The 23,507-nt window shown below is 46.6% G+C and overlaps 1 protein-coding gene across 5 annotated transcripts in view; it reads right to left on the bottom strand.

Moving 5' to 3' along the window:
- The window catches only part of LOC100728385 (tRNA (guanine(10)-N2)-methyltransferase homolog), a 64,435-nt gene extending 41,542 nt beyond the window's left edge, over positions 1-22,893 (bottom strand). Inside the window, exons 1-4 of one of the 5 annotated variants that reach the window (XM_063235050.1) lie at positions 22,626-22,893; positions 19,878-19,995; positions 19,120-19,189; positions 17,293-17,419 (exon numbers count right to left, since the gene is read on the bottom strand). In XM_063235050.1, coding sequence (XP_063091120.1) covers positions 17,293-17,419; positions 19,120-19,189; positions 19,878-19,995; positions 22,626-22,763 — 453 coding nt within the window. In that variant the 5' untranslated portion in view covers positions 22,764-22,893. Of the gene's footprint in view, positions 1-2,228; positions 14,597-17,292; positions 17,420-19,119; positions 19,190-19,877; positions 19,996-22,625 lie in introns of those variants that run through there. The other 4 variants (XM_063235049.1, XM_063235051.1, XM_013143468.3 and 1 more) reach the window with 4 other exon arrangements.
- Between the last annotated feature and the right edge of the window lie 614 nt (positions 22,894-23,507).

Raw genomic sequence — 23,507 nt, 5'->3', positions numbered from 1 at the left:
CTGAACCACAATTACATCCTAATCTCTCATTTTAATACTTTAAGACACTACCTGCCTTACAACTTTCTCGCTGGGAGATGAGCCCAAAAGTGGTATGTTGCTTGTCTTCTAGGAAGAGATCCTATTTCATTAAACTCAACATTTACAGAGCAACTAATATGTACAAGGCACTGAGCTATGAAAAGCTCAATGTTTTTATTTCTCAGACCTAGAGGCCTAGTGGAATTAACAAAACACTGAACCCTACAATTGAAGTGTGAAAGCAAGAAAGTGGTAGGGTACAAGGGAGAAAGTGATAACATCATTTTAGGAGGGAAGAGTCGTGGAAACTGGAAAATAAGAAGCATCTAAATCCATGGCAGCGACAGCCACTTACGGGATGGCAACTGGGAGATTCAGAGTGAGCCTCCCGCTGGGAAGGAAGGAAGGGGAAAACCAGACATCTGCTCAAAGGCCAGGGAGTTTCAAGAAGGAGCCAGCAAGAGTAAGACAAGCACAGGGTTCCAAGTGGAGCCACTGTTTCCCTAAGGTCCTTAACCATTTTCAAAAAGTAGTTGTGAGGTGGAACAGCCACCTGGAGTCCAGAGCCAGAAGGATGAGAAGAGGACACACTCTCCTGTTCAATGATTCAGCTGTCTTCCTGCAACCAGCCTGGTAAATGACTTGGTCACTAAGTGATGAATTGAAAATAGTGCATACATTGTAAGAGTCACAGCAAAGAAATGGTCACAGGGAAGGCCAGCTTGATAACTTTGCTTTTATTTGCATAACTCATGTGCAGTATTGTAATGTACAACAGAACACAAAAGTACAGTACTGTACAATATAGTACAGTCAGCAAAATTACAATACTATATAAGTAAGGTGTACTGTACAAAAAAAGACACTGAAATGCTACAAACAAGATGTACAAAAGCATATCCAAAAAAAAAAAAAAAAAAGGTGGGTCGTAAGTCAGTACAGTATCCCTGGTTATAAGTCTTAAACAGTTGTTAACAGCTTATATCTGTATAGGACCAGAAGAAAGAAATCTAAGGAGTCACCCAACTCTGATTGGGTACCTGAGTGATGGTGTATCTTTTAGATTGTTTCAGTGATAACAAACTACCAGCTGCAGCACTTGTGCCACATGTGCCAGATGCAGAAATGCCCAGATGTTTAGCACCAGTCCAGCCCACTCTATCACTCTGGGTCTGGAATACCCAGCACCTCCTGGTCATCTCCACTCCTTACATGAGCACCTCAAATTAAGCACAATCAAAGTGAAATCTTAACATGTGCCTGCATTCTCTATTTTGAGTGGAGACACAACTACTATATCCAGCCAAGAAGTCATGCTGGCTGGTTCCTCTTCCCTCTGCCCTCTGTCAGCAAGTCCCGATGACCTTATCACCTAAGGGCTTTCCCAGTCTCTCCCGCCCTCTTACTGCTCCTTAGGTCAACCCCTAACCAACTCGCAAGACTATCCTAACTAGTCTCTGGCTCAAGTCATTTTTCTGCCCAATTCTTCCCAGATATTGATCTCAGTGATGAGGAGATACATTTTGCCACTTCTTTGCTTAAAAATCTTCAATAAATTCTAAGTCTAAGGTATTCAGGGTTTTCCGTTTTCGGGCCCCACCTACTTCTCCTGCTTTCTCCTTACACTCTGCCGCATACCTAGCGACCCAGTAATAATGAACAGCTTGTAATCCTAATGTTGGATCAGTGACCAACTAATTTTCCTGTAGCTTGTCACCTCTGGAAGGCAAACATCCCCACCCCGCTGAGTGCCTCGCTATCTCCGCGTGTGCACCTTCGTCTCTGCACTTTCAGGCACTCCATAAACCTCTCTTGAACAAATCAACCCTTTTCTGGACTAACCTCACCATCCACCCCTTCCCCGCGCCTGTGACACTCAGCACCTCAGGCCGACTCTTGTCGGAGGTCCCCATCCTCTGCTAGACCAATAGTTCTTGGAATCTCTGAATCCCGGCGCCTGCGCACTTGCAGAGGAATGAATGAACGCGCTCAGCAAGGCCACAGGAGTTTGTCGAGAACACCTCTCTCATATCCTCCGCTAAGCTCAGCCCCCAGCCCAACAGCCCAAGGATCCGGGTCGCAAGATTCTCCCAGTTCAACAAAGACCCTGAATTGCTGCATGCCCTGCAGTGCAGAGCGCTTTATCCACAGCAATCCCCACCCACGGTCCTCTCCCAGGGACAGTGTGGAACTCGCCGCGGCCTCACCGGCAGGCGGAATTCCAGATGCTCCTGCGCCATAAGCAGCAGATATCTGTTCAGGTTGCACGACAACGCCATTGCAGCCGCCCTCTCTGCGCCTGCGCAGCCGCGTGGGCTCCCCGCTCTCTCCAGGCCCGGAGCCCCTTCCCAGGAGGCGGAGCCTGGAGGACCGGAAGCGGAAGCGCGGCCACTCTCGCGCTGTCGGATACTCCCGGCGCCAGAAAGAAGACTCAGGACGTATTTATGGAAGAGGAACCTTTTGCGCTGGGGTCTCCACGCGTGAGGAGCTGGTGGGGGAGCTAGTCGGTTTCAGGAGGAAGTGGCCGGGAGACGGTGCAGTTCCCGGGATCCTCCCACCTGGAATGTACTTCCAGCTTCTCTGCATCTCTTCAGATCCTCCTTCAAACTGGCCCGAATAAATTTGAGTCATTTGTAGGAAACTGGAGGCACCCTCAGACCATAATGCTCAGTGAAGTAAGTCAGACTCACAAGTTTAAATATTGCTTGGTTTCCTGATAATAGAAACTCAAAGTATAATTTAAAAAGCAAAGTAAAAGATAATAGGAAACAGGGATAGAACTTTTGCAAATGAGAAGGGGCTCACGAGATGTGGGAAGGATGGGAAAGAGGACAGTTAAAGAATGAACGGTGTGTGCTGTGCATGTGCCAACTCCCCAAGAGCAATGTAGTTATGTACTGTAAAACTGTAAGGAAAGTAAAAATAAAACTATTGAAATTTCACCTGTTCAGTGTAGACTTCTGTAACCCTAGGATTCTAGTACTGACTCACCTGCACCACTGTTTAACACTGTTCTTTTTTATTTTTGCAACAGTTTTTCAAGTGAATGTGCCTTATAAGCCAAACGCAGTGTGTTCTTAAGAACCTAGGACACCTCCTGTGTTTTACACTGTAGTTGAGAGAAACCAAAACAGTATCTTTCTCTAAATAAATAGTAATTATTCGGTTGTGTTATTTGTTAACCTCATACAACCAATAGACAATGCTTTAATGCTAAAGGCATTAAAAGTTTGCTCAATCCATTTGCATAGGCATAGATTTCTAATAATATAAAATATGTATTTAAATATATAAGGTGTATGTACCCTTGCTTTTGAGGATAGAGATCTTTGTCCTATTTAGACCCATTTATTGTACATTCTGGCATGATACTGCACAAAGTACAACAAGAGTAAGGATCTTACAAATCAGCCTCGTGTCAGGAATATTGTTGATACTTAAGATAATAAAAACACAGGCTAACAATGGCACTCTAGACTCTTCAGTTCCACCATCCACCAGCCATATGCTTTTAAATTTCATAACTTCTCTGAGTCTCACTGTCTCTTCAGAAATGGAATAACCCTGCTTCCTTCAAAAGACTGCTAAGGATTATGTGGAAAAATGTTCATAAACTGTTTTAACACCATCTTGGATGGGACCAATAAAAGGAGGACGTGTTTCTTCTCTTAACAAAACCTTGAGAATTCCTTTTAGCAAGAAATCTTGCCATTGTTAGATACACAGTCTCATAAATAAGCCCACTTAAAGTGAACCACTGAGGAGCATAGATACCTCTCCCAACCCCAAGGCTTCAGAACCTCTGTATGAAACAAGGAAGGGAAATTGTTTTCTCTTGAGAAGAGAGGACAAGGTGAGCCAGAAAACCAAATCAAATGTTGAAGGATGTTCAGTGTTTGATGTAAGCCAACCCAAGAACTTGTCAAATCTTAAATAAAATTGCTAAACACATGACATTTTGATAGAACTACTTAGGGAATCACAAAGACCTGCTGATTTGCATGCCCGGATTAAGGTACTGTGCAGACAAAGCAAGTTAGATTGCAGAGTCTACAGAACCCAATTGGCATGAGGCATTATTGATTCTTCACCTGGGATCCTTTGTGCTAAAATGCAGGACTGAATCTGTACAAAAGTTCCCCTCCAGAAATGAGTAGGAAAGCAACTACATCATGAATCTGAAAGCCAGATACAGGATTTGAGATACTGTGCAGAGATTAACCCTGCACAGGCCATGAGGATTAGTGTGCAACTACTCTGAGATTAAACTTCTTCGAGAGACCTGTTTTTCAGCTCACTAAAGTGGTTAAGGAGCAACATGAGAGTAAGGATTTCAGAAGGGATGTTCAATCTATCATTGAGAGACTTTCGGTTACAATTGTACTGTAAGAAGCAAGAAGAGTCAGTGTACCTTCTGGGCCTGACGCAAAGCTCCGTTCGTGCCCATCTACCAAGGTATATGGTTACTCTTATCATCTTGATTAGTTTAGTTTAAGAAATCCCTACGGGAATAAAACACGCTTGTGGGAGTGTAGGGGTAGGTCATAACCCAGGGGACTGTATCTGCTGGTGCCAGCTCCTTCCTCTCTGCTTCCTGGCTTTCTCTGTCTCTGCTTCCTGGCTGACATGATGTGAGCAACTTTACCCAGGCCCTTCTGCCATGATGTCTGTGCCTTAGGGCTACCTGACCATAGACTGAACCCTCTGAAGCTGTGATCCTGAATACACCTCTCTTCTTTAAATTGCAGGTGTGAGGTATTTTGTCTCAGCAACCTAAGATAGCTCCTTAAAAGACTTGCTTTGTTTTGGAAACTGTTGAATAAGCATTGAAGTCTCTGGTGTAAGCTATTAAAAAACCACAGGCCATTCCTGAGAAGCTACAATAGGGAGCTGCTGAAGCTGGAGATTGATCACATGTGTTGGGCTAAAGCAAGGCCAGCCCTGCAAATACAGAGAGCCCAAAGCAAGTCATATAAACAAGGTGTTTCAGCTCCAAGAACATAAGGGGCCCAGGCCAGCCAGGCAAACAAGTTGAGAGGCAGCAGGGTTGAAATTGTCATCATCCTCCTGAGCGTATAAATAAATGTGCTACAGTGGTTGAGCTGTTCCTCCGCTCCCATCAGGAAGGAGGGCTCCACTTGACCCCAGCTTTGGTCTCTTTTCTTTATTTTTTTATCCTTTCACCAGCCTTCCTCCTGGGAACAGCTAGAGTTGTAACTGGTCACCACAAGTAGCAACCAGGAAATGGAGATGGGAGTTTTGTGTGGATTTTAAGATGCCACTTCAGGGTTAAGGACAAAGTCAGAGAAATTAACAGAAAGCTAAAAGATTCCAGCAGGAGAAATGATATGGAATTCAAAGCTTCTCACATGTCCATCTCAATTTAAAATTTGAAAAGGGGATGCATACAACATACAACCAATGAGAAGGAGACAAATGTGTACCAAGACTAAAGATTTTTGTAATTAAGGAAAGCACATGGTGCTTCTGAACAATTAGGACGATAAAGGTTTATTCGAACAAGTTATTTAAGAATTGCAAAACTTCACCACAGTGAAGCATTTCTGAGGGAGTTCAAACTTCATGGTACGTGAGAGGTGGCTCTAGCTAGTGTTAAGAATATAGTTCAAAACGAGAATAATAACCCTGGTTGCTGGACACAAAACTGAACAAGCTGGAAATCTGAAGCACCAGCTCAGACTTAAGCAGTAGGAGTTAAGTATAACTCATCTCTGTGAGGTCAAATTTCCAACAAGCAAAATCTCCGAAGGTAGAGAAAAGTAGATCCTATTCTGTGAGCTAAATATGAAACCAAAATTACAAACCATGCCCTCTGACTTGGTAGCTGGGAAACAGATCCTGTGTGAAGGAAAACAGGCTGGAGATAGCCTTCTCTCCTGGACATCCTTGAACTCTAATGCTGTCATGATTCAAATATAGTCATCTAGGCCTACCCATTTATAAACAAACATAAGAGAGCAGCCTCACTGAGCCAAGCTGGAAGAGAACACTCCCCACATCTCAGCAGGTGGCTGAAATCAAAGTCTCCCCACAGGACCCTATTATAGAGCCTGCTAAAATCTCCTTTAAAAGTCAATCTTAGTTCGATTCTCTGTTTGGAAGCCAAAATTATTTCAGTCTTCTTTTACTCATTTCCAAATGCATGACAAAGCAAGACCTGAATATTAGCCACACTGCTGTAGGATTCAACCTGGCAGCTTATGTGGGGTTTACATGGCTTTGAATGGGCCCCCATTTATCATTTCCTTTGAGTAGAACTTTTAAGCCACAAGTAAAGTAAGATCACAGTACATTCGGCTCATTTTAGTGAGTCTTCAGGCCTCTCATTCTTCCCTTTCTCTTTCATAAATACAAGAAGCATGGTTTCTAAAGAGTCTTCTATCAAGTGATCTGCAAGCACTGCTTTCCACTCACGTGGGGTAGGTAGCTCACCTTCTACATGCCTGGTTAAGCTCAGTTTCTATTTGTCTGCCTCTTTTGACCTCACTTGCTTCCCACAAGTAGGAAATCTAATATATAATGTTGGGGCACAGAAAATGATTTCCCCAAAATAAAGGGCCCAGAAGCAGCCTCAGAACAAAGTTTCTCTGTGATATACTAGCCACGTCTCCAGTTCTACTTCCTCATCATAAGGCCTGCTAGAGAAACTAGAATTTTTCTTCCCCAAGTGAAGTCATACAAACCAAAGCCTCTCTAACCCAAAGCAAGCCGTGGAGCCAAAGAATATTACTCTTGAAATGGGTTCATAAACAATATAGGAATCCAAGCAGCCAAATTGATAAAGTTTGGAATTTTATTAGCTGAACTCAGCAGCCACTTGCATAGACCCCTGTTTGAGAGTCAAAACGAGTGGCCCCAAACTGGAGGGTTACAAGACATGGGAACAGAAAACCTCAAAACAAGACATCTTGTTGGAAACAATTTAGCTAGAATCTTACATTAATTTTGGTCGACACCTGTATCCTGCTTCTTTGTTGAGCACATTAATTTTTTCTCTTATTCTGCTTTTCTCATGGGATTTGTACCCTGAGTAATTTTTCAAATATAAACCAGGTGTGGTGGCTCACACCTGTAATCCCAGCACTCGGGAGGCTGAGGCAGGAGGATCGTTGCAAGTGAGACCAGCCTGGGCTACAAAGTGAGTTCAAGGCCAGTCTGAACTGCATAGAGACCTTGTCTCAAAAAGAAAAAAAAAAAATTTCAAATATAGGGCACGAGTCAAATGCAGGGCACGAGTCAAATGCAGGGCACAAGATGGCCTCAGTTATACCAAGCTACAACTCTCAATCTCCCTCTGCCCTTCTAAGAGCTGGCCTACCTGTCTGAAAGATCATTAAGACTTCATTTAAGAAGCAGCCCCTCACATGCGGAGAAAGGATGCTGCGCAGAGGCCAAGAAGACCTAAACAAGCAGGCCTCTCTGGGCTGTCCCACTCGGCCTACAGCTATGAAAGCATGCCCTTCTGTCCAGGTAACTTATGCACAACAGTCTAAGCTTCATAGAAATGGATACTCTGTCTTGGGTCTTGGGTTTTCATCCTGGAGGTTTTTGTGTCACATAAAGATGATGAAACACATTTGAAGGCCTTTCTCTCTTATTCATCGGCCAGTTGGTTCACTTTAGTGACTCCAGTGATGAAGTCTTCTCTCCTTGTAATAGTATAGATCATCTCAGGTGCCACAGGATGGGTTTTTCTAGGACACCGCTGTAACAGGGCCCAAAGCACAATTAAATTCAAGCCTGTAGGCCATGGTTCTCAAAAATTTTCAGTGCATTGTGATTATCTGACAAATTAATATTTTTAACACTGAGGCATGGAACTGACTTTGAGATCCAAATTAAATTTGCTTTGAGGGTTGCCTGGACATACAGTTCTCCAGGTACTGATTTCAGTGTAGCCAAATTTAAGAAGCATTTGTGCCAGGGGAGCACAAATGTGTGACCCTAGGACAGGCTGCACCATAGCACCTGGGAAACAATTAGAAGTATAAAATCCTGCCCCAGCCTCAAACCCACAAAATTAGAAATTTGGAGCATGGGTCTAGAAGTTTTAAAGATGCCAACAAGTGGTCCAGAAGCACACTGTTATGGACTAAAAACTGAATTAAATCAGCATGGTGCCACGTGTGGATGGCCCACCTGAGGAAAGTTGACAGCATAAAAAGGAGACATGGTATTGTGGGTTCCCCTAAGTGTTGGTTGGAGCCATTGGTTCTCCTGGAGAAGCTTGTCATGCTGGCTCCCCTGATATGAACTCGGCTGTTAGCACTAGAGAAGCTTGGGACCTTGTTGGTGAGGGTGGCTGTGGCCCTCTTTGGGAGAGCTCTGGTCCTTACGTTGAGCACCACCTGTTGGTGCTGGAGGGAAAGGTGTGCAGTTTAATCTCCAGGTGAAGCTTGTCACGCTGGCTTCCTGATATGAACTCGACTGTTCTCAGCATGAGAGGAGTGGAGCTCAGGGAAGTGCTGGTCCTTATTTTTAAGCATCCCTTCTCGGTTCCAGTGTTGAACTATCAACCTACTGGCACAGATTCTTCACCCCACTAGCACAGACTTTCTAGCTTCCACCATTGACCTTTGGGCCTTCCCAGCATAGATCTGTGAAGCAGACTTGCATAAGTCATTGTTGTGGGTTTTAGGCCTCCAGTTGGACTCGTGGGAGGCACTGAGAGGGGTTCCAGGTCTTCATCTGAACTCATGCAGGATGCTGCTGTAGGATCCAGGTCCTTAGCTGGATTTTCTAGGTCTTTAGTGTTGTGGACAGATTTCCTGCATTTTCTTTAATTCTGGGTGACCATTATAAAATAATATTATAAATTGTGTCCTGTACATAATCGTTCTCCTTGCAGCCCCTAACTGCAACACATACTAAGGCCTGAGAATAACCACCTGGAAAAAAAAGGGAGGGAAGGAGAAAGAGAGGAGGGGAGCAAGGATGGTCCCAGGAAGCCCAGGGACCACAGATAGACTACTTTGTTGTCTTAACCCACTTTTAGGGAATCTATGAAATTTGCAGAACACCACATATACTTTTCCCATGGGAAGATGTGTCAAGCAGAAAACACTGCTTTTTCCAGATGGACAGAAAATTAACCTTGAGAGAACCCCCTTAGATGAGATAATGTCTAGAGAGCAGTAGTGCAAACCAATGGCAAATGCCTTACTGTTTTTAAAAGGGATGTCAACGTAGAGTTGTTTTGGTTTTTTGCTGTTTTTTTCTAAACCAAAACCTCAGCATTCAGTTTAGTTGCAGTGCTGGCACCTGGCATAATTCAGTGGGTTTTGGGTCGCAGCCTGGCACCCAGTCTCTGACAAGCTCACCATCACAAGTGTGGAGCAAGGCTTGCAATTAGGTGATTTCTTGTGGGCCAGACATGTTGGCTAAAAGGAAGCTTTCAAAGAATGTTGACACAAGTGTAATGAGAAATTGGTTTCAAAGGCAAAGACAAAGGTTAAGAGGTTAAAAAAAAAAAAAAAAAAAAAGCAGGATGGCAGGAGCTACATGGTCCTTCCCGTCAGGTAAGGCTGGTTAAGTCATCACTGGAACCTGGACTTTAAGTGTAACTCAATTTTTGAAAGACATGGCCGGCATCACTGGAACAGTAATGATGGCTGGTAGATTGTTAGAAGTGCAGAAAGTAAAGCTGAAGAGGCTGAGGACTTAACCCAAAGGTGAGGTCTACATACGCAGGAAAATCTGATTACCAATTTCTGGTTTTTCTTTTTGCAGTGCTGGCGATCAAAGCCAGTTGCTTGTGCACACACGGCCAGTGCTCTACCACTGAGCTACACCTCTGACAATGTAGTAGTCTAGAAAGAACTCTGCTGGAGGCCATTCTAGCAAGATCAGTAACAAGAGGGGCTGAGCATCTCCAAAGACAAGGGCACAGGCTCCAATTTTTGGTCCAAGTCCTTTCAGGTCACACCTCTATGTTGAAGTATTTCATGTGTACTTGAGAGGAGCGTGGAGCCCGTGGGCCTCACAGAATCCTCGGGCCTAAATGATGTTTATTTATCGGAGTGGCTGTGTGGAGAACAGGCGGCAAGGCAGACAAGGGTAAAAGCAGGGAGAAGGGGAAGCTACCGTGGTGAACAAGGAATCAGGAGAACTTGGCCAGCGTAACAGAAGAGAAAGTGATGAGAAGTGCTCGCGTTCTGTGATCTGAAGGTACCGCCAACCGATGTGCTGAGGATGGATATGAAGTCTGACAAGCCTCCAAGATGGCTCCAAGATTTCTGGCCTGAGCAAGTGAAAGATCAGGACTGCTATGAACAGAGATACGGAAAAGGCAGCTCGGAGGGCTGGGATGTGACTCAGGGGTAGAGTGCTTACCCAGCGTGCATAAGGCCCCAGGGTTAGGTACTGTGCCACAACAGGGAGGACAGGATGAGTCGGAGATTTAAACACTGTATTTCCCTGAATGGCCTTATGATGTCATACAAACTGTGCCCCAAAGACTCATTATTGGAAGTTTGATCCCCAAGGCAGCAATGTCCAGAGGCTGGTGCTCGAGTCTCAAGGGCAACAACCTCATTAATGCACTGACCCACAGACGAGTTTATGAGCAACGTGGGTGTCTCTGAAGGGTCTGTAACTCTCCAGCCCTTTCTTCTCCGGGTCTTTCCCCTTCCGCTTCCTGGCTGCTTTGAGATGCATGGCCATCTTCCGCCGCTTCCCACCATGCTGTTCCTGCTTTGCCATGAGCCTGAAGGCAAGAAAGCTGGCCAACTATGGACTGAACCCTCTGAAACTGAGAGCCAAAATAAACCTTTCCTCTTTTGTTTTTTCAGTCAGAAAAAAAAACCCAAAATCAGCATTTGACTTAGGGATGGTTTAATTAATGTATGATCCTTAGTTATGGGTTCATCTCTACCTGTAATTTTTTTTTTTTTTTTTTTGATACTGGTGACAAACTCACATCCTCACACTTGCCAGTCAGGCGCTTGTGTCACTAAGCTAAACCCCCGGCCTTTAATACTTTAAATAACTCATCATACAGTGAGTACCTAATTATCCTTAAGCAGTGGAGTTGGGCATTTTCACTGTTGAGTTAGAGATCTGCACATTGCTACAATAGAATTAACAAGTATCAGCTTCATTTAGTGACTTGTGCCCAGCACATACTGAAATATTAATGACTGTTGCATCAACTTCAGTAGTTGACATTTTGACATCAAAATCTCGAAATATGAGTGTTACCATAACAAACTCTTTTGACCTTGAATTCACTGTAGGGAAGAAGGTGTCTACATCAGACAGTGCACCGAGGATCTGCCGACTTATTCAACAGCTTTCATTTGAACCTGTGTTTTACTACTACTAAGGTTCCAGAGAGGCAAATGTGACACAATATTTTTCCCTTTTACAGAGATTTCTTCTAGGTAAGTAAATAATCTGAAATAATTTAATTTCACAATTAAATTAATTTATTTTACAATTCCATGATCATCCAAGCAGTAGCATAATATACATAAATAATCTCAATACTACTTTAAACATTTCTTTAGACAGGTTATGAATTAGTTTTGCTTTGAATGAATTCTATGGTTAGGGGCTACCAAACAGACTACCAAACAGGCTAAGTGAACTTCAACTGTAATGTGATCACTAATCTTTACAAGTAAAGCGAATGCTACTAAAAATGTGTTTCCAAGGGCTTTCTGACAAAGAAGACCAATCTACTGAACTTACACTGAACTGGCCAATACCATTTGCACAGATTAGACATTTCACAGTTCCTTCAATACTTCTGTGCTATTATCATAACACTGTGGATTACATCATCCCACGTTCACACAGCAAAACATTCAAAGAGTGGACACAATGGAATCCCTTCTCCAAGGTTGGTCATGCTTTAACTGACTTACAGACACTTGCAATTGTTAATCTGTTTAAGTGCTCCGTGAGCTGCGTCCCAAAGCAGGGCTAGGACACCATACTCTCATTCAGAGAGACGTCAGCTTCCTCATCAACCCGTCTCCAGCTCGGGTGAGTAAGGTGAAGCCAGCTACACATGACAGCTGTAAAGTCAATGACACAGCAGTCACAACTCAGGGACCACACGCGGGCTCCACGGCCTATACTGCCATTCCGCCTCCCTGACACTGCTCTGGAAGTCCCGGCTCTGGCTGGTCACTCTCAGCAGCGTCCCTCCCTTCACAGCCCTTTTCTGAACACAGCCCTGCACTGTACCCTAGAACACCCCAGTCTGCCTCCTCCCTGTGTCAGGAGTGAAAGGCCAACCGTCCTCCCTCATGTCCCCATGGCCTGGTGCAGAGAGCGTCTGGTGCGTGTCAAGTGTTCCATAATGTTTGCTAAAAAATGAACAAGGCAGCTACATGCCAGGTGATGTAAACTACGTGTTCATGTGAGATGAAAGCTGGGGGCCTCGGCCTCTTCCCAGCAACACAACCCCGCTCACGCTCCTACCCATGTCCAAAGCACTGCACCGCACAGGGGCACTTCACAGGGGCTCTCCCCACACGAGCACCGCACAGGAGCTCTGCACATGGGCTCTGCACAGGGGATCTGCACAGGGGATCTACACAGGGGATCTGCACAGGGGCACCACAGAGGGCATCTGCACATGGGCACTGCACACGGGCTCTGCACAGGGGCACCGCACGGGGCCTCTGCACAGGCGATCTACACAGGGGATCTGCACATGGGCACTGCACACGGGCTCTGCACACAGGCACTGCACAGGGGCTCTGCACATGGGCACCACACAGGACCAGCGGTCAGCGCCTCTGCTGCCCTCACACAGACTGCAGATCAGCAACCAAAGGTGATTTCCAATGAACACTGTACCAATACGATCACTATTATACTGTGAAATTAATGTTCCTCATGAAGCCTATCTATTTCCACTGCCAAGTCAGGTCTTTTTTATGATACAATCAAGGTCTAAGTACTTTTCATTTTAACTTCCCTTTGTTACAAAAAACCTGCCACGAAGCAACAGTTTCTGTCAGCTTTAACACATAGAGCCCTCTTAGGTGTCTTGCTCTGTGGGTTCCTATGGATTTTCTGCTTGGTACAGGAAACTCCTGTTAGAAATTACACTACAGTGGTCCTCATCATCCAAAGTCTCCCTTCCGGGGCTGTGCTTTCTATGGGGTGGGTTACCCCACGCAGTGGGTCAGCGCAAAGCAACAAAAATCCCACTTATTTTAAACCGCGCAGCACTGTAAGTAGCACTGGGACATCTCATGCCCCCTGGAACACGAGTGACGCGTGAATACACTACCGGCAGTAACCGCCTCAGGTATCAGACCCACCGTCATGGCAGGTGCACCTGCACTTCGCTAACCTTTACTCCACTTCATAAGGGTCCTGAAGTAAAGGCGCAGGCTGGCAAGCACATCACAGTGTACGGTTACACCTGTGCTGTTTACTCGTCACTGTTGTTAGTCGCTTACTGTGTCTAACTCGTAAGCTGCACCCCAATACAGGTATGTATGTGTAAGTAAAACCATAATATACACAAAATGTATACAAGGTCCTGGGTACCTGAGGGTCTCAGACCATATCCCTCATGACTAACAGGGAGCTACTGCATCATGTAACTTGCAGGACCAAATTATTAAAAAGATGCTAGGCTTTAAGAAGTGGAAATCAGTATCAAAATTTGAGTAAAAAAGGACACATGTATGTTGGGAGCCACGGCCGAGCCCGGTCGCCTTACTTGGCGGACGTGAGGCCTGTAGAAAAGAGCAAAGCCCGAGCTAGATTACCCCTCCCATCGAGTGAGCCAAGTTGGCGCCTGCTTCCTGCCCCCTGATTGCCCTGGCGACCTAAACAACCCGCTCTGTAAGAGAGTCTGCCTAGCAACAACTGATGTTAGCCAATCAGCCCGCATCGCGCGCTTTGAACTGATTGGCCACTGTTACCCTATAAAAGTGAGTGCCTCTCCCGCCACGAGAGAGAAGCACGAGAGAGATAGAGAAAGTCCACCGGTAAGAAAGGACTGGTGGCAGAGCAGAGGCCTCGCGGGGCCCACGCGGAGACAAATAAAGACAAGGTTGCACACCGTCAGAATCTGTCGTGTGTTTTTCCTGCCGGCCGGGAGCGACACTGACACATGTATAATTTCTTCCCATCAGCAAGATCAGAGATGATTGTATAGTATGGAATTATTTTAGAAATTTATGTGTTCAACTATAAACTATCAAGAAATAACTTCTTTTTCTCCTTCACAGTAATAAAGTTCCAAAAAATGACTTTCTATACCACTTTGTTGTTCATAAATAACTACTGAGAAACTACTTTAAAACTTTTAAAATATAATGCCCATCTTGATTAACAGAATTTGTTTTACATGGAATTTTACCTACAGTTTCTTACACTTAACATCCTACGAGAACCATGAAACCAAAGAAGTTGGTGACAAATACTTCTACACCTGTATCACAGGTCCCAGGAGACAGACATTCAGAGAAGAGTTAATGCTACCCAGAGCAGCTTCTTAGAAAACCCCACAAACCGTAAAATTGCAGTTAGACCTTAAAAGGATCAAAGCATTAGTTTATACTGAGCCACGGTTAAGAAGACCTTCCACTGCTGACATTTTCATATTCTTAGTTTTTCAATCAAGTAATCAGCCTGTAATTAAAAAAAAAATGTTTTAATTCTAGATATCAGAGCCTCTATCACACAACTCTGTTTGCATTCTTTACAATAAGCCTCCCCCCATTAAGCAGGGTACTACATATTCTGCTTCTAAAAATACCTCCCCCAACCAAAATACCCATAAAAATATCTTTACAAAAAACCCAGCGATTTTAACAAAACTACTGTGTAGTACAGGTATTCCACATGATCTATAAACAAGCAGCTTATAAGCTACATTACGTACACATTTAAACAACTGCAGTAAGAAGAAAAAATAAGCATATTGAGATTTTAAAAGGAAACATGGAGGAAACTTAAATGCTCTCCAAAAGTGAAAGGCTCTGGACCGATGACTCCACAGTGAGACGCAGCCAGGCAGTTAACCAGGGACAGAGGCGGCTGGGGGCGCAGGGAGGTGACTGACAAGACGGTGCCATAAGTGTGCAGGGGCCAGATCTGCAGACCTGTGCACAGACCCTGGACTGCAGCCTCAGAGGCTATGACCCCGATTGAGGCAAGGACCACGGGGCAGCAAGCACAGGCTCAGCGGGCATCCACATGTACCCTCTGCATTCTGTCCTGTTTTGCTGAGAACCTACACCTGTTCTAAAAGATAAAGCGTGTTTTTAAAATCTAAACTACAGAGCCTTTCTCAATCATCCTTTAAAATGTGGAATGCTACATAAGGGATTTTTAAATAAACTTCAATAACATTACCTTGCTTTTCCAGCCAAAATCAAGTAGCATAGACTACTGTCAAAAGTCCCAGGGGTTTTGGTTTTGTTTTGTTTTAAGAGAAGAAATATTTATTAAGAGAAAGCAAGCTTCTGTCTGAGAGAGAGACAGAAGGGGTCCCCAGTGGGTTGCCCCAAAACCTCAGTTTTAAGAACAGTTCAGATGGCCAAGATGAACCACTAGCAGATCCTACACTTTTTCTAGCTAAGGTTTTATGTAAGGTGATGCATCCTTCCACTGAGCTCTACACACAGACCCCAAAAAGTGTTTAAATTAAGCTGTTTCTAGGAGACCAAGATCTGAAAGAAAATTAGAAAAACAAAAAGGGCAAAAAATTCTTTTTTAATCCCACTGATGTTACAAAAAGACATACTTCCTATCTTTCAGAATGTCTGACTTATTTATTTCAGATACAGACAACCAACAGAGGTGTTAAATGTATTAATGAAATGAACTCATCGGGATGAATTGAAGAGAGGCATGTGTCTAAAGCACAAAGTTTCCAAAGTGTTACCTCTTTTTTTTTTTTTTGTTTTCCCCATGGGGCCTGACCCACAGCCCGTGCACTAGGCAAGCTCTGGCACCAGGCCACACCCCTCACTCAATCCAGTGCTTTCTTAATTCCTTCTGGACTCGAGCTAGAGTAATAGCACTTGCTATAAACCAATGTCAAATCAATACTATTTTTGATGATTATTCAGATATAGGAAATAGGAATGGTGGTGCATGCCTGTAATCCCATTACTTGGGAGGTGCGGCAGGAGGATCGTTACAAGTTCGAGACCAGCCAGGGCTACAAAGTGAGTTCAAGACCAGTCTGAACTGCATAGTGAGACCCCGTCTTTAAAAAATAAATAAATAAAGACAACAAACAAACAAATAAGGGAGACATTGGCTCACTCATTACCAGGGATCCATACAATAAGAGCCTGGTAAATTACCAGGCAAGTAAGCCCAGCAAGTCAGGAACTAAGGCAGCCACCACACCACACGCCTACCACGAGCCGCACTTTATCCCACGTTGCCTCAACAACATACAATTCTGCAGTATTGCGGGCCAAAAGCTTCAACCTCAGGCCAGGCAGCTGATGCTAGTATCAAACTCCTCTCCCTAAGGAGCACAAACTGACCAAAAATTACAAGAGCTCCGTTTCCACGACACTGGTGGTGATGACAGAAGCAGCAGCCGGTAACTCTCACCGAGCGCTGTGCACTGTACTATGTATTGACCACAGCGCTGGGGATCTAGCTAGCAGCCGTGGATCTAACAGGGGTTCACACACTCGAGCTGGGCGCTCAGGCATCCAGCCACATCCCCAGGCTTGTGAGGTTTGACACATGAATCATCTCAACACCTCTTTTCAACTCTCCAAGTAGGCCCTGCACCTACATGAAGGTACTAAAGACTGTGAGCCTGACCTGGGGTGTAGCTCGGAGCCACAGTGCTTGTCTAACACGCACGGGATCCTGGCTCCACCCCCAGCACCCCACAAGAAAAAGCTCCAGCCTTAAAAATTGTATGTGGGGCTGGGGATTTAGCTCAGCGGCATAAGCGCCTGCCTTGCAAGCAGGCAGTCGTGAGTTCGATCCCCGGTACTAATAAAAAGGAAAAAGACCAAAAAAAAAACAAAAAAAAATTGTATGTAATTTGTAAATGGTCCCTCAAGTGAGCAGTGGAGCTATGGATTTGACTCCAGAGTCCAAATTCCTAGTGTCGATCTTTTCTACTTCATGAGGCGCTTACAATGAGAAGTCCTAGCCATGGATCTGGAGGCCTAAAAACCCCAATGCTGATGATTTTATTTTGGTAAAACAGTAAGTCATGCCTAGGAAAGCTGTGCATGCCCTGGGTTGCCAAGAAGTACAGACCTGCAACAAAAAGGACAAATAATTGGAACTTACCGTGATGAACCAATAGGAATTCACTCTGTAAACCAACCTGGACAAGAAGCCAAACTGGCTGACGGGCGCCATCACATGCAAGTGCAGGTGAGAGATGGAGCAGAAAGGTGGCGTGTGGAAGCCCATCCTGCAACAGACATGAGGCTGGCTGACCACAGCAGTGTCTGCTACTTCCCAGGTCAAATACGCAAGTACTAAAGAAACCCAAAACAGGTCACCCAGGACAAACATGCTGTCACCTGTGTGTGACTTTTCTCCTGCATTTAATGGAAGAAGGCCTTCACAGCAAGCATGCCTCAGGATAACTGTTGTAAGTTCTAAGTAGACATTTTCTCTTATCTCTGCAGTCCTTATTACATTAAACTTGAATTCCACTAAGGGAGGCCTCTGCAATGGGCTACGAAAATGACTGGACACGGGTACAGCAGCGGTGCCCCTGCATTCAAAGGCACGGCCAGCAGAGGGCGCTTTCTCTTTAGTAAAGCACACAGGCATTTCCCTCCAGATCCTCAGCCCACTAACATCACAGTGGCCTTTAAAAACTTTTGTTGTGATAGCGGATTTCGGGCAAGTGTTCCACCAGTTACAGCCCCACTGCTTTTGAAACACGGTCTTATTAAATCACCTGGGCTGGCCAGGAACTCCCAATTCTAACCCCACCTGCAAAATCGCCTGGTGACTGTAGTGCACCACTGCCCCATCATCACCTAAATTTCTTACTGAACACTATTTATAATTGCTTGCTTTATCAAACACTTACAAGAAAACTCCTTAACTACAGAAAAATTTTTCAAATATGATTTAGTGTCTTCAAAATCAGTTTCCAAGCAGTTCTGCAAGCCTGTCTAGGCCGAGAGGACCAAGGCCACCCTGGAAAGCCAGCAGCAGTGGGAGCCTTGGGAGGGTGGCTTGGAAAGGGTTAGGGCTACGCGGAGCACACGCTGGAGTCAGACCTTCGGCCAGCAGCGAGGCAGTGACAGGCCTCAGTCACCGGCCAACAGAGGGGACAGGGTTCAATCCCAAATCTGGAAGACACTCAATGGTCTGCTCACCATTTCATTTCAAAGATGAAAACCCTAAGATCTGGCACAACAGCCTGCAGGCCCAGCTCCTGGGACTGTTACTCCAGTTGGACTCCAAGACCAGCCTGGGCAGCACAGCTGGACTGCGATTAAAAACAGAAAAAGGGAAGAGGCCCTGCACGGGCACAGCAGGGAAGTGTGACTGCAGCTCGGGGCTGCCGCCTTCCACTCATTCCACTCTGGTTCCCACGGGTGCAAGGGCCTCCCTGTGGCTTCAGGCCGGAGCCCTGTCCTTGTACTAGGAGGACGCCCACAGCTTGCCGAGGGCTTTCACATGCGCACATGAACCCTGGAGCCCTTGAATGGGCAGAGCAGCTGCCACCGTGAGAGGAGAGGCCACTGCGTGTGGATTCCCAGCTCAGGAGTCCAAGCAGCCTCTCCCCACACCTCCTCCTCCTGGCCGCCTGATGTGAAGTGAATCCACATCTTTTATGGTCAAAAGCACTGCTTAGCTTGATTAAAACAGTTAACTGAACATAAGGTGCTTTTGCTCCAAGTTCAGCAAATGCTAGAGTTGAATGCAGCAGTGATTTCAAGTTACTTTCCTGCTACAAATCTCGTAACGTATTTTTAAATGATGTACAAGTCTAAGAAAATTCACATATATATAAATCAACAGGAATGCACACATGGAACAAAGGGAAGCGGCCTCATGGCTGTTTCGGCCTCCAGTACTTTATGTACTTCTCAGTTCAAACTATCACAAAACTCGGTCCCGCATCCTTGATTTCTGACTCATACGTACCTCACATCTGTGAAGTCCGTGAAATTATTCTTTTCAAGGATAGTTTTTCCAACAGTCATCATGTTCTCAACTGTAAAACAGGGGAAATTACTCTATAGGAGACACTAACGATGCATCAAGTGAGCAACCTTCTTGGGTTTTTGGTGGCGCTGGAGATGAACCCAGGGCGTTAGACCTGAGCCACACCCCCAGGCTGGGCTTGAACTTGAGATCAGGGGAAACACTTCAAGACACCTTCAGCAGCCCAGACCTCTGTGAGGCCACAACTGAAATGAAGGCCCAGGCAGAGCCCCAGGGCAGTGTCACCTTCACAAAAGGTCAGGAGCACAGACAACTGCGGGCATTTGTGGTGGCCTGGCTGCTCAGGTCATCTGACCACACTGCAGCCTCCTGCTACTCATCAGTAAGCTAAGTCATTAAGCAGAAATTGCTCAGATTAACAAGAAACCATGCTCATTACAGCGTCATTCACAGTGGCCGACATACTAAATTAACCAACAAGACTATCAGAGAGTGAGTGGAGTGTATCTGTATCTGCATCTGTGTAAACAGCCCAGTATTCAGGCTGAAAAACAAAAAAGAACGCAAGCCTCCCTTGGAGGACCCTGGGGACAGTATGCCAAACCAGGCAGCCACCCCCATCCTGGTAATGAAAGCCTGAGTATCACACTCTGTCCAGAACAATCACTAACAAAGAAGACAACAGGTGGGCAAAGAGGGATGCCGGAAAGTGGAAGTGAACGCTGCCGTGCTCTCACCCAGTTCTATGTGATCTCTGCCCAGATCTCTGCAATTCCTGATGTGCTTCTTTGGCACCACGAGGTAATGATGCGGCGCTGCTGGCTTGATATCTCTGAAGCAAACCAGGTCTTCGTTCTAAAGGGAAAGCCACAGGCGCTTGGTCAGTTTTTAAAAGCACTGCGCTTGCACCAACAGAAGGCTCCAACAGCGAAAGGCTCCTTCTGTCACGAGTGAGCTTTTTAATCGTTTTATGACTATGGATCATGTACATAAAAACAAGTGCTATCATCACATGGCCATTTAGTCTAAAAACTAAAAAGTTATATAAACATAACTGCAGAAAACCAATTGTGAGTAAAGTCTATAACAGCTTCGTTACCAATAATCCCAGAATGGTTGATTTTATGATACATTTTCCCATCCTACCTTTAAGCCAAGATCTTCCTGTGCTTAGTATGTACTTGTATGAAAGGCTGATGAATAAACTTTTCAAATTTTTTCCAAAGTAAAATTTTCCTCAATAACAAGAATATCGTTTAGCATTTACATATCCTGGGGTTACTACACCTTTAGCCATTTCAAAGCAGTCATATATCAACACATTTGCTTCACCTCTGCTGGCCTCTTTCAGGCCTGGGTTTGAACTACTGAAACGGTCCTGGGCATGCCATAATAATAATTTACAGGCCCTGAGCTGGGGATACAGCTCAACAGCAAAGTGCCTGCCTGGCAAGTGTGAGGTCATGAGTTTGAGTCCCAGTACCAAAAAACAAAACTTTGTGGGTCCTAAACATGCTTTCCATCTCACTGCTTCGTTTGACTGTCAGTAAGCTAAGGGTGAAGCAGAGCTTGGTCCCTTGGGGTTCTGGCCTAGCCCACAGCAGTGAGTTCACGAGCAACGACCTTTCTCCTGGAAGCTTCTTCCTGTCTCCTTCTCTGGCCCAATGAGATCCCATGGTCCATCACCGTAACTGCTCTCTCCTCAGGAGTTCTTAGCATCATCTCACTGTTTACCCACAACAACTGCACAGCGATACCCCAATTCTGGGTCAGCACAACTGTCCACGGCTCTGTCACCGACCTGACACTGAGCACGCAGTCCCGGGGACCCAGCCATCTGTCTACCCAGCTCTCTCTCCTAACCTCGAGTCACTGCCATCCTTGTACTCCCTTCCTCTCCACCAGGGCTCACAGGACTAGAATTTTACCTGTTCCACTCCTTTTTGTGTTTTTCACCACGGTATCAACTGAATCTTCCCCGTTAGGGTTTGCCGTCTACTTCCTGCAGCCAGAATGCAAGCCTGACGCAGGCAGCGAGCCTGCAAACTATGCCTCCTTCAGCAGTGGCTGGGCCAGGACGGGCACAGGCTGAGATCCCTGGGCCGCTTCAGACCTCTCTGCATGAGGACTCAAGGTGTTCTAAGCTCCAGCGTCTCCAGCTCGTCACATCCCTTAGAAGGTGTCCCCTCCCCCAAGAGCTGCACCTCAGGCTTCAGGAGCTCTCAGGGTCAGAGACTTCAGAGCCCGAGCCAGTCCTGTCCCACTGGCCCAGGGCGGGCAGAGCAGAGGTCACCTCCCTGAACCTCAGGAACTGGGCGGGATACGGCCCCTCCTCGAGGTCCCTCCATTCCTTCTCCTTCACTGCTTCCCCTGCCCCTTAGCAAGGCTCCATCCAACCGTCCCTCAACGCCACCATCACTCCTTACTCCACGCGGCCCTGGAGGGACCCACTGAGAAGTGTTCTCCCTCCTGCCGGCCTCGGTTCATGACCAGCACAGCAAGGCATGATGGAGACACAGTCAGGTCTCTTCCGGGTCGCTGGCTCAGCTCCTCTTTTAAAGGTCCACCAAACTGAGGGTTCCAGCGGCCTGATGTTGCAAATCTGTTATCTTAGCATCCTGGGAGCCTGAAGCAGGACGACTGCAAATTGAAGCCCAGCCCAGGCAACTCAGCGACTCTGCAAGACTCTGCCTCAAAATAAATAAAAAGTAACAAAGCGCTGGGGATGTGGGTCCGTGCAAAGGCTCAGGGTTCCAAGGCCAGTGTGTGTGTCACCCCTGACCGCAGCTAGTAGAGGGCACTGCGACGGGCTCCCTCCTCTGTACCCACTCCACCCTCTAACTTAGAAGTCGGCCCAATGCCCACCCTTTCATTTTGCCCCCCCCCCGAGTCTCCATAACCACGTACTCGGGAGGAGTTCGATTTATTATTAATGAATGAAAACGCAACGGCCACCAGTCTTCCCAGCCGACTCTCTGCAGTTACTTTCTCTAAAGCCGAGCACAACAGCTGCAGGTAAGACTGTGAAGGGCACCTGTCCAGGACGCCGGGGCGAAACTCTGGGGCCCAATCTCAGCTGCCAACGCGGCAGCGCAATTCAGGCTATTAGGTCACAGTTCGACTTCAGAGCCAACCCTTCACCTGCCTGATTCTCGCCGACCCAATATCCTTTCTGATTGCCATCACTGTCTCTACTTTCTACCACTTTGCTCATCGGCATTAGTAATGTATATGGATGTGCAGAGTTATAAACCTCTGGAAAGGCGTGGCGTGGCGGCGCACACAGTAACCGAGCAGTCGGGAGGCTGAGACAGGAGGATCGCGGTGAGTTCAAGGCAGCCTGGACTATACAGCGAGGCGCTGTCTCTAAAGACACAAGTCAGCAAATCGTCTAGAAGAGGCACATCCCTGGAAGAAAAGCAGAGACCCCAAAGCACCGCCCCTCGCCAAAGACCTCGCCCGGCCCCCACGCGCTGCGCGCCCACCTCGCAGTGCAGCAGCTCGGTGCCAGGCTCCTGCCCCCGTGCGATGCGGCAGAACACACACTTGAGATCGCTGTCCCCGGGCTCCCCGGCTGGACCTGCGGCGGACGCCGTCTCCGCGGCAGCGGGGGACTCGGCCATGATACCGGAGCGAGAGACGCCGCTCAGCAACACAGGCCTGCAGCCGTTCTACCGCCTCCCCCGCTGGCGCAGCGGCCGCCGGAAGTGGCGCGTGCGTCGGGACTGGCCGCCGGAAGTGGGGGTGCGCTACACGGCGGGGGCGGGAATTGCTGACCGAGGCCGCTAGGGGGCTCGCGGCCCGCGGTCGTCCCGCCCCCGGCGTCTCGCTGTGAATGACGTCGGCTGAGGCGCAGCTCGCGCCGCACGGCGTGATGACGTCTGGGTGCGCCCCTCCGGGTTGGTGCCGGTCCCATCCGCGCCAGAAAAAGAGGTGCCCTCGGGCATTCTTCAGCCTGCCTGCGGGCAGGGGATTTTGCGCAATAACGATAAGTAATAAAAGTTCAGACTGTAAGAGGTGCCAACAAAGGCCATGTTTCCTGTCTTGTGTCTTGCCTACACAGTTCCAGGATTTAAACCCAAAATTCGACTTCATATGTGTTTGCTTGCATTTTGTTGCTGACAGAACCATCTAGGTCCTCAACTCGCGTTCCTCAGACTCAGCTAAACCCGAGCCAGGCCTGGCGGATCACAACTCTGAACCAAAAACTGAGGCAAGAGGATTTCCTCGAGTTCATGCCAGCCCCGGCTAGAGAATGAGTTCAGGTCCACCCTGGATGCCCAGTCTAGACAAAGAGTCTGTCTCAGAAAAATAAAAAAGGAAAGTATATTTTGAAAGAAAAAAAAGCAGTGAATGCAGATAATCCG

This window comes from Cavia porcellus, unplaced genomic scaffold, assembly GCF_034190915.1.
Source record: "Cavia porcellus strain 051 isolate PalLab524CR breed Dunkin Hartley unplaced genomic scaffold, mCavPor4.1 scaffold_24, whole genome shotgun sequence".
NCBI classification, from domain to species: domain Eukaryota; kingdom Metazoa; phylum Chordata; class Mammalia; order Rodentia; family Caviidae; genus Cavia; species Cavia porcellus.
Note: the sequence above shows the minus strand (reverse complement) of the source record. Positions and strands in the feature narration are given on the sequence as shown.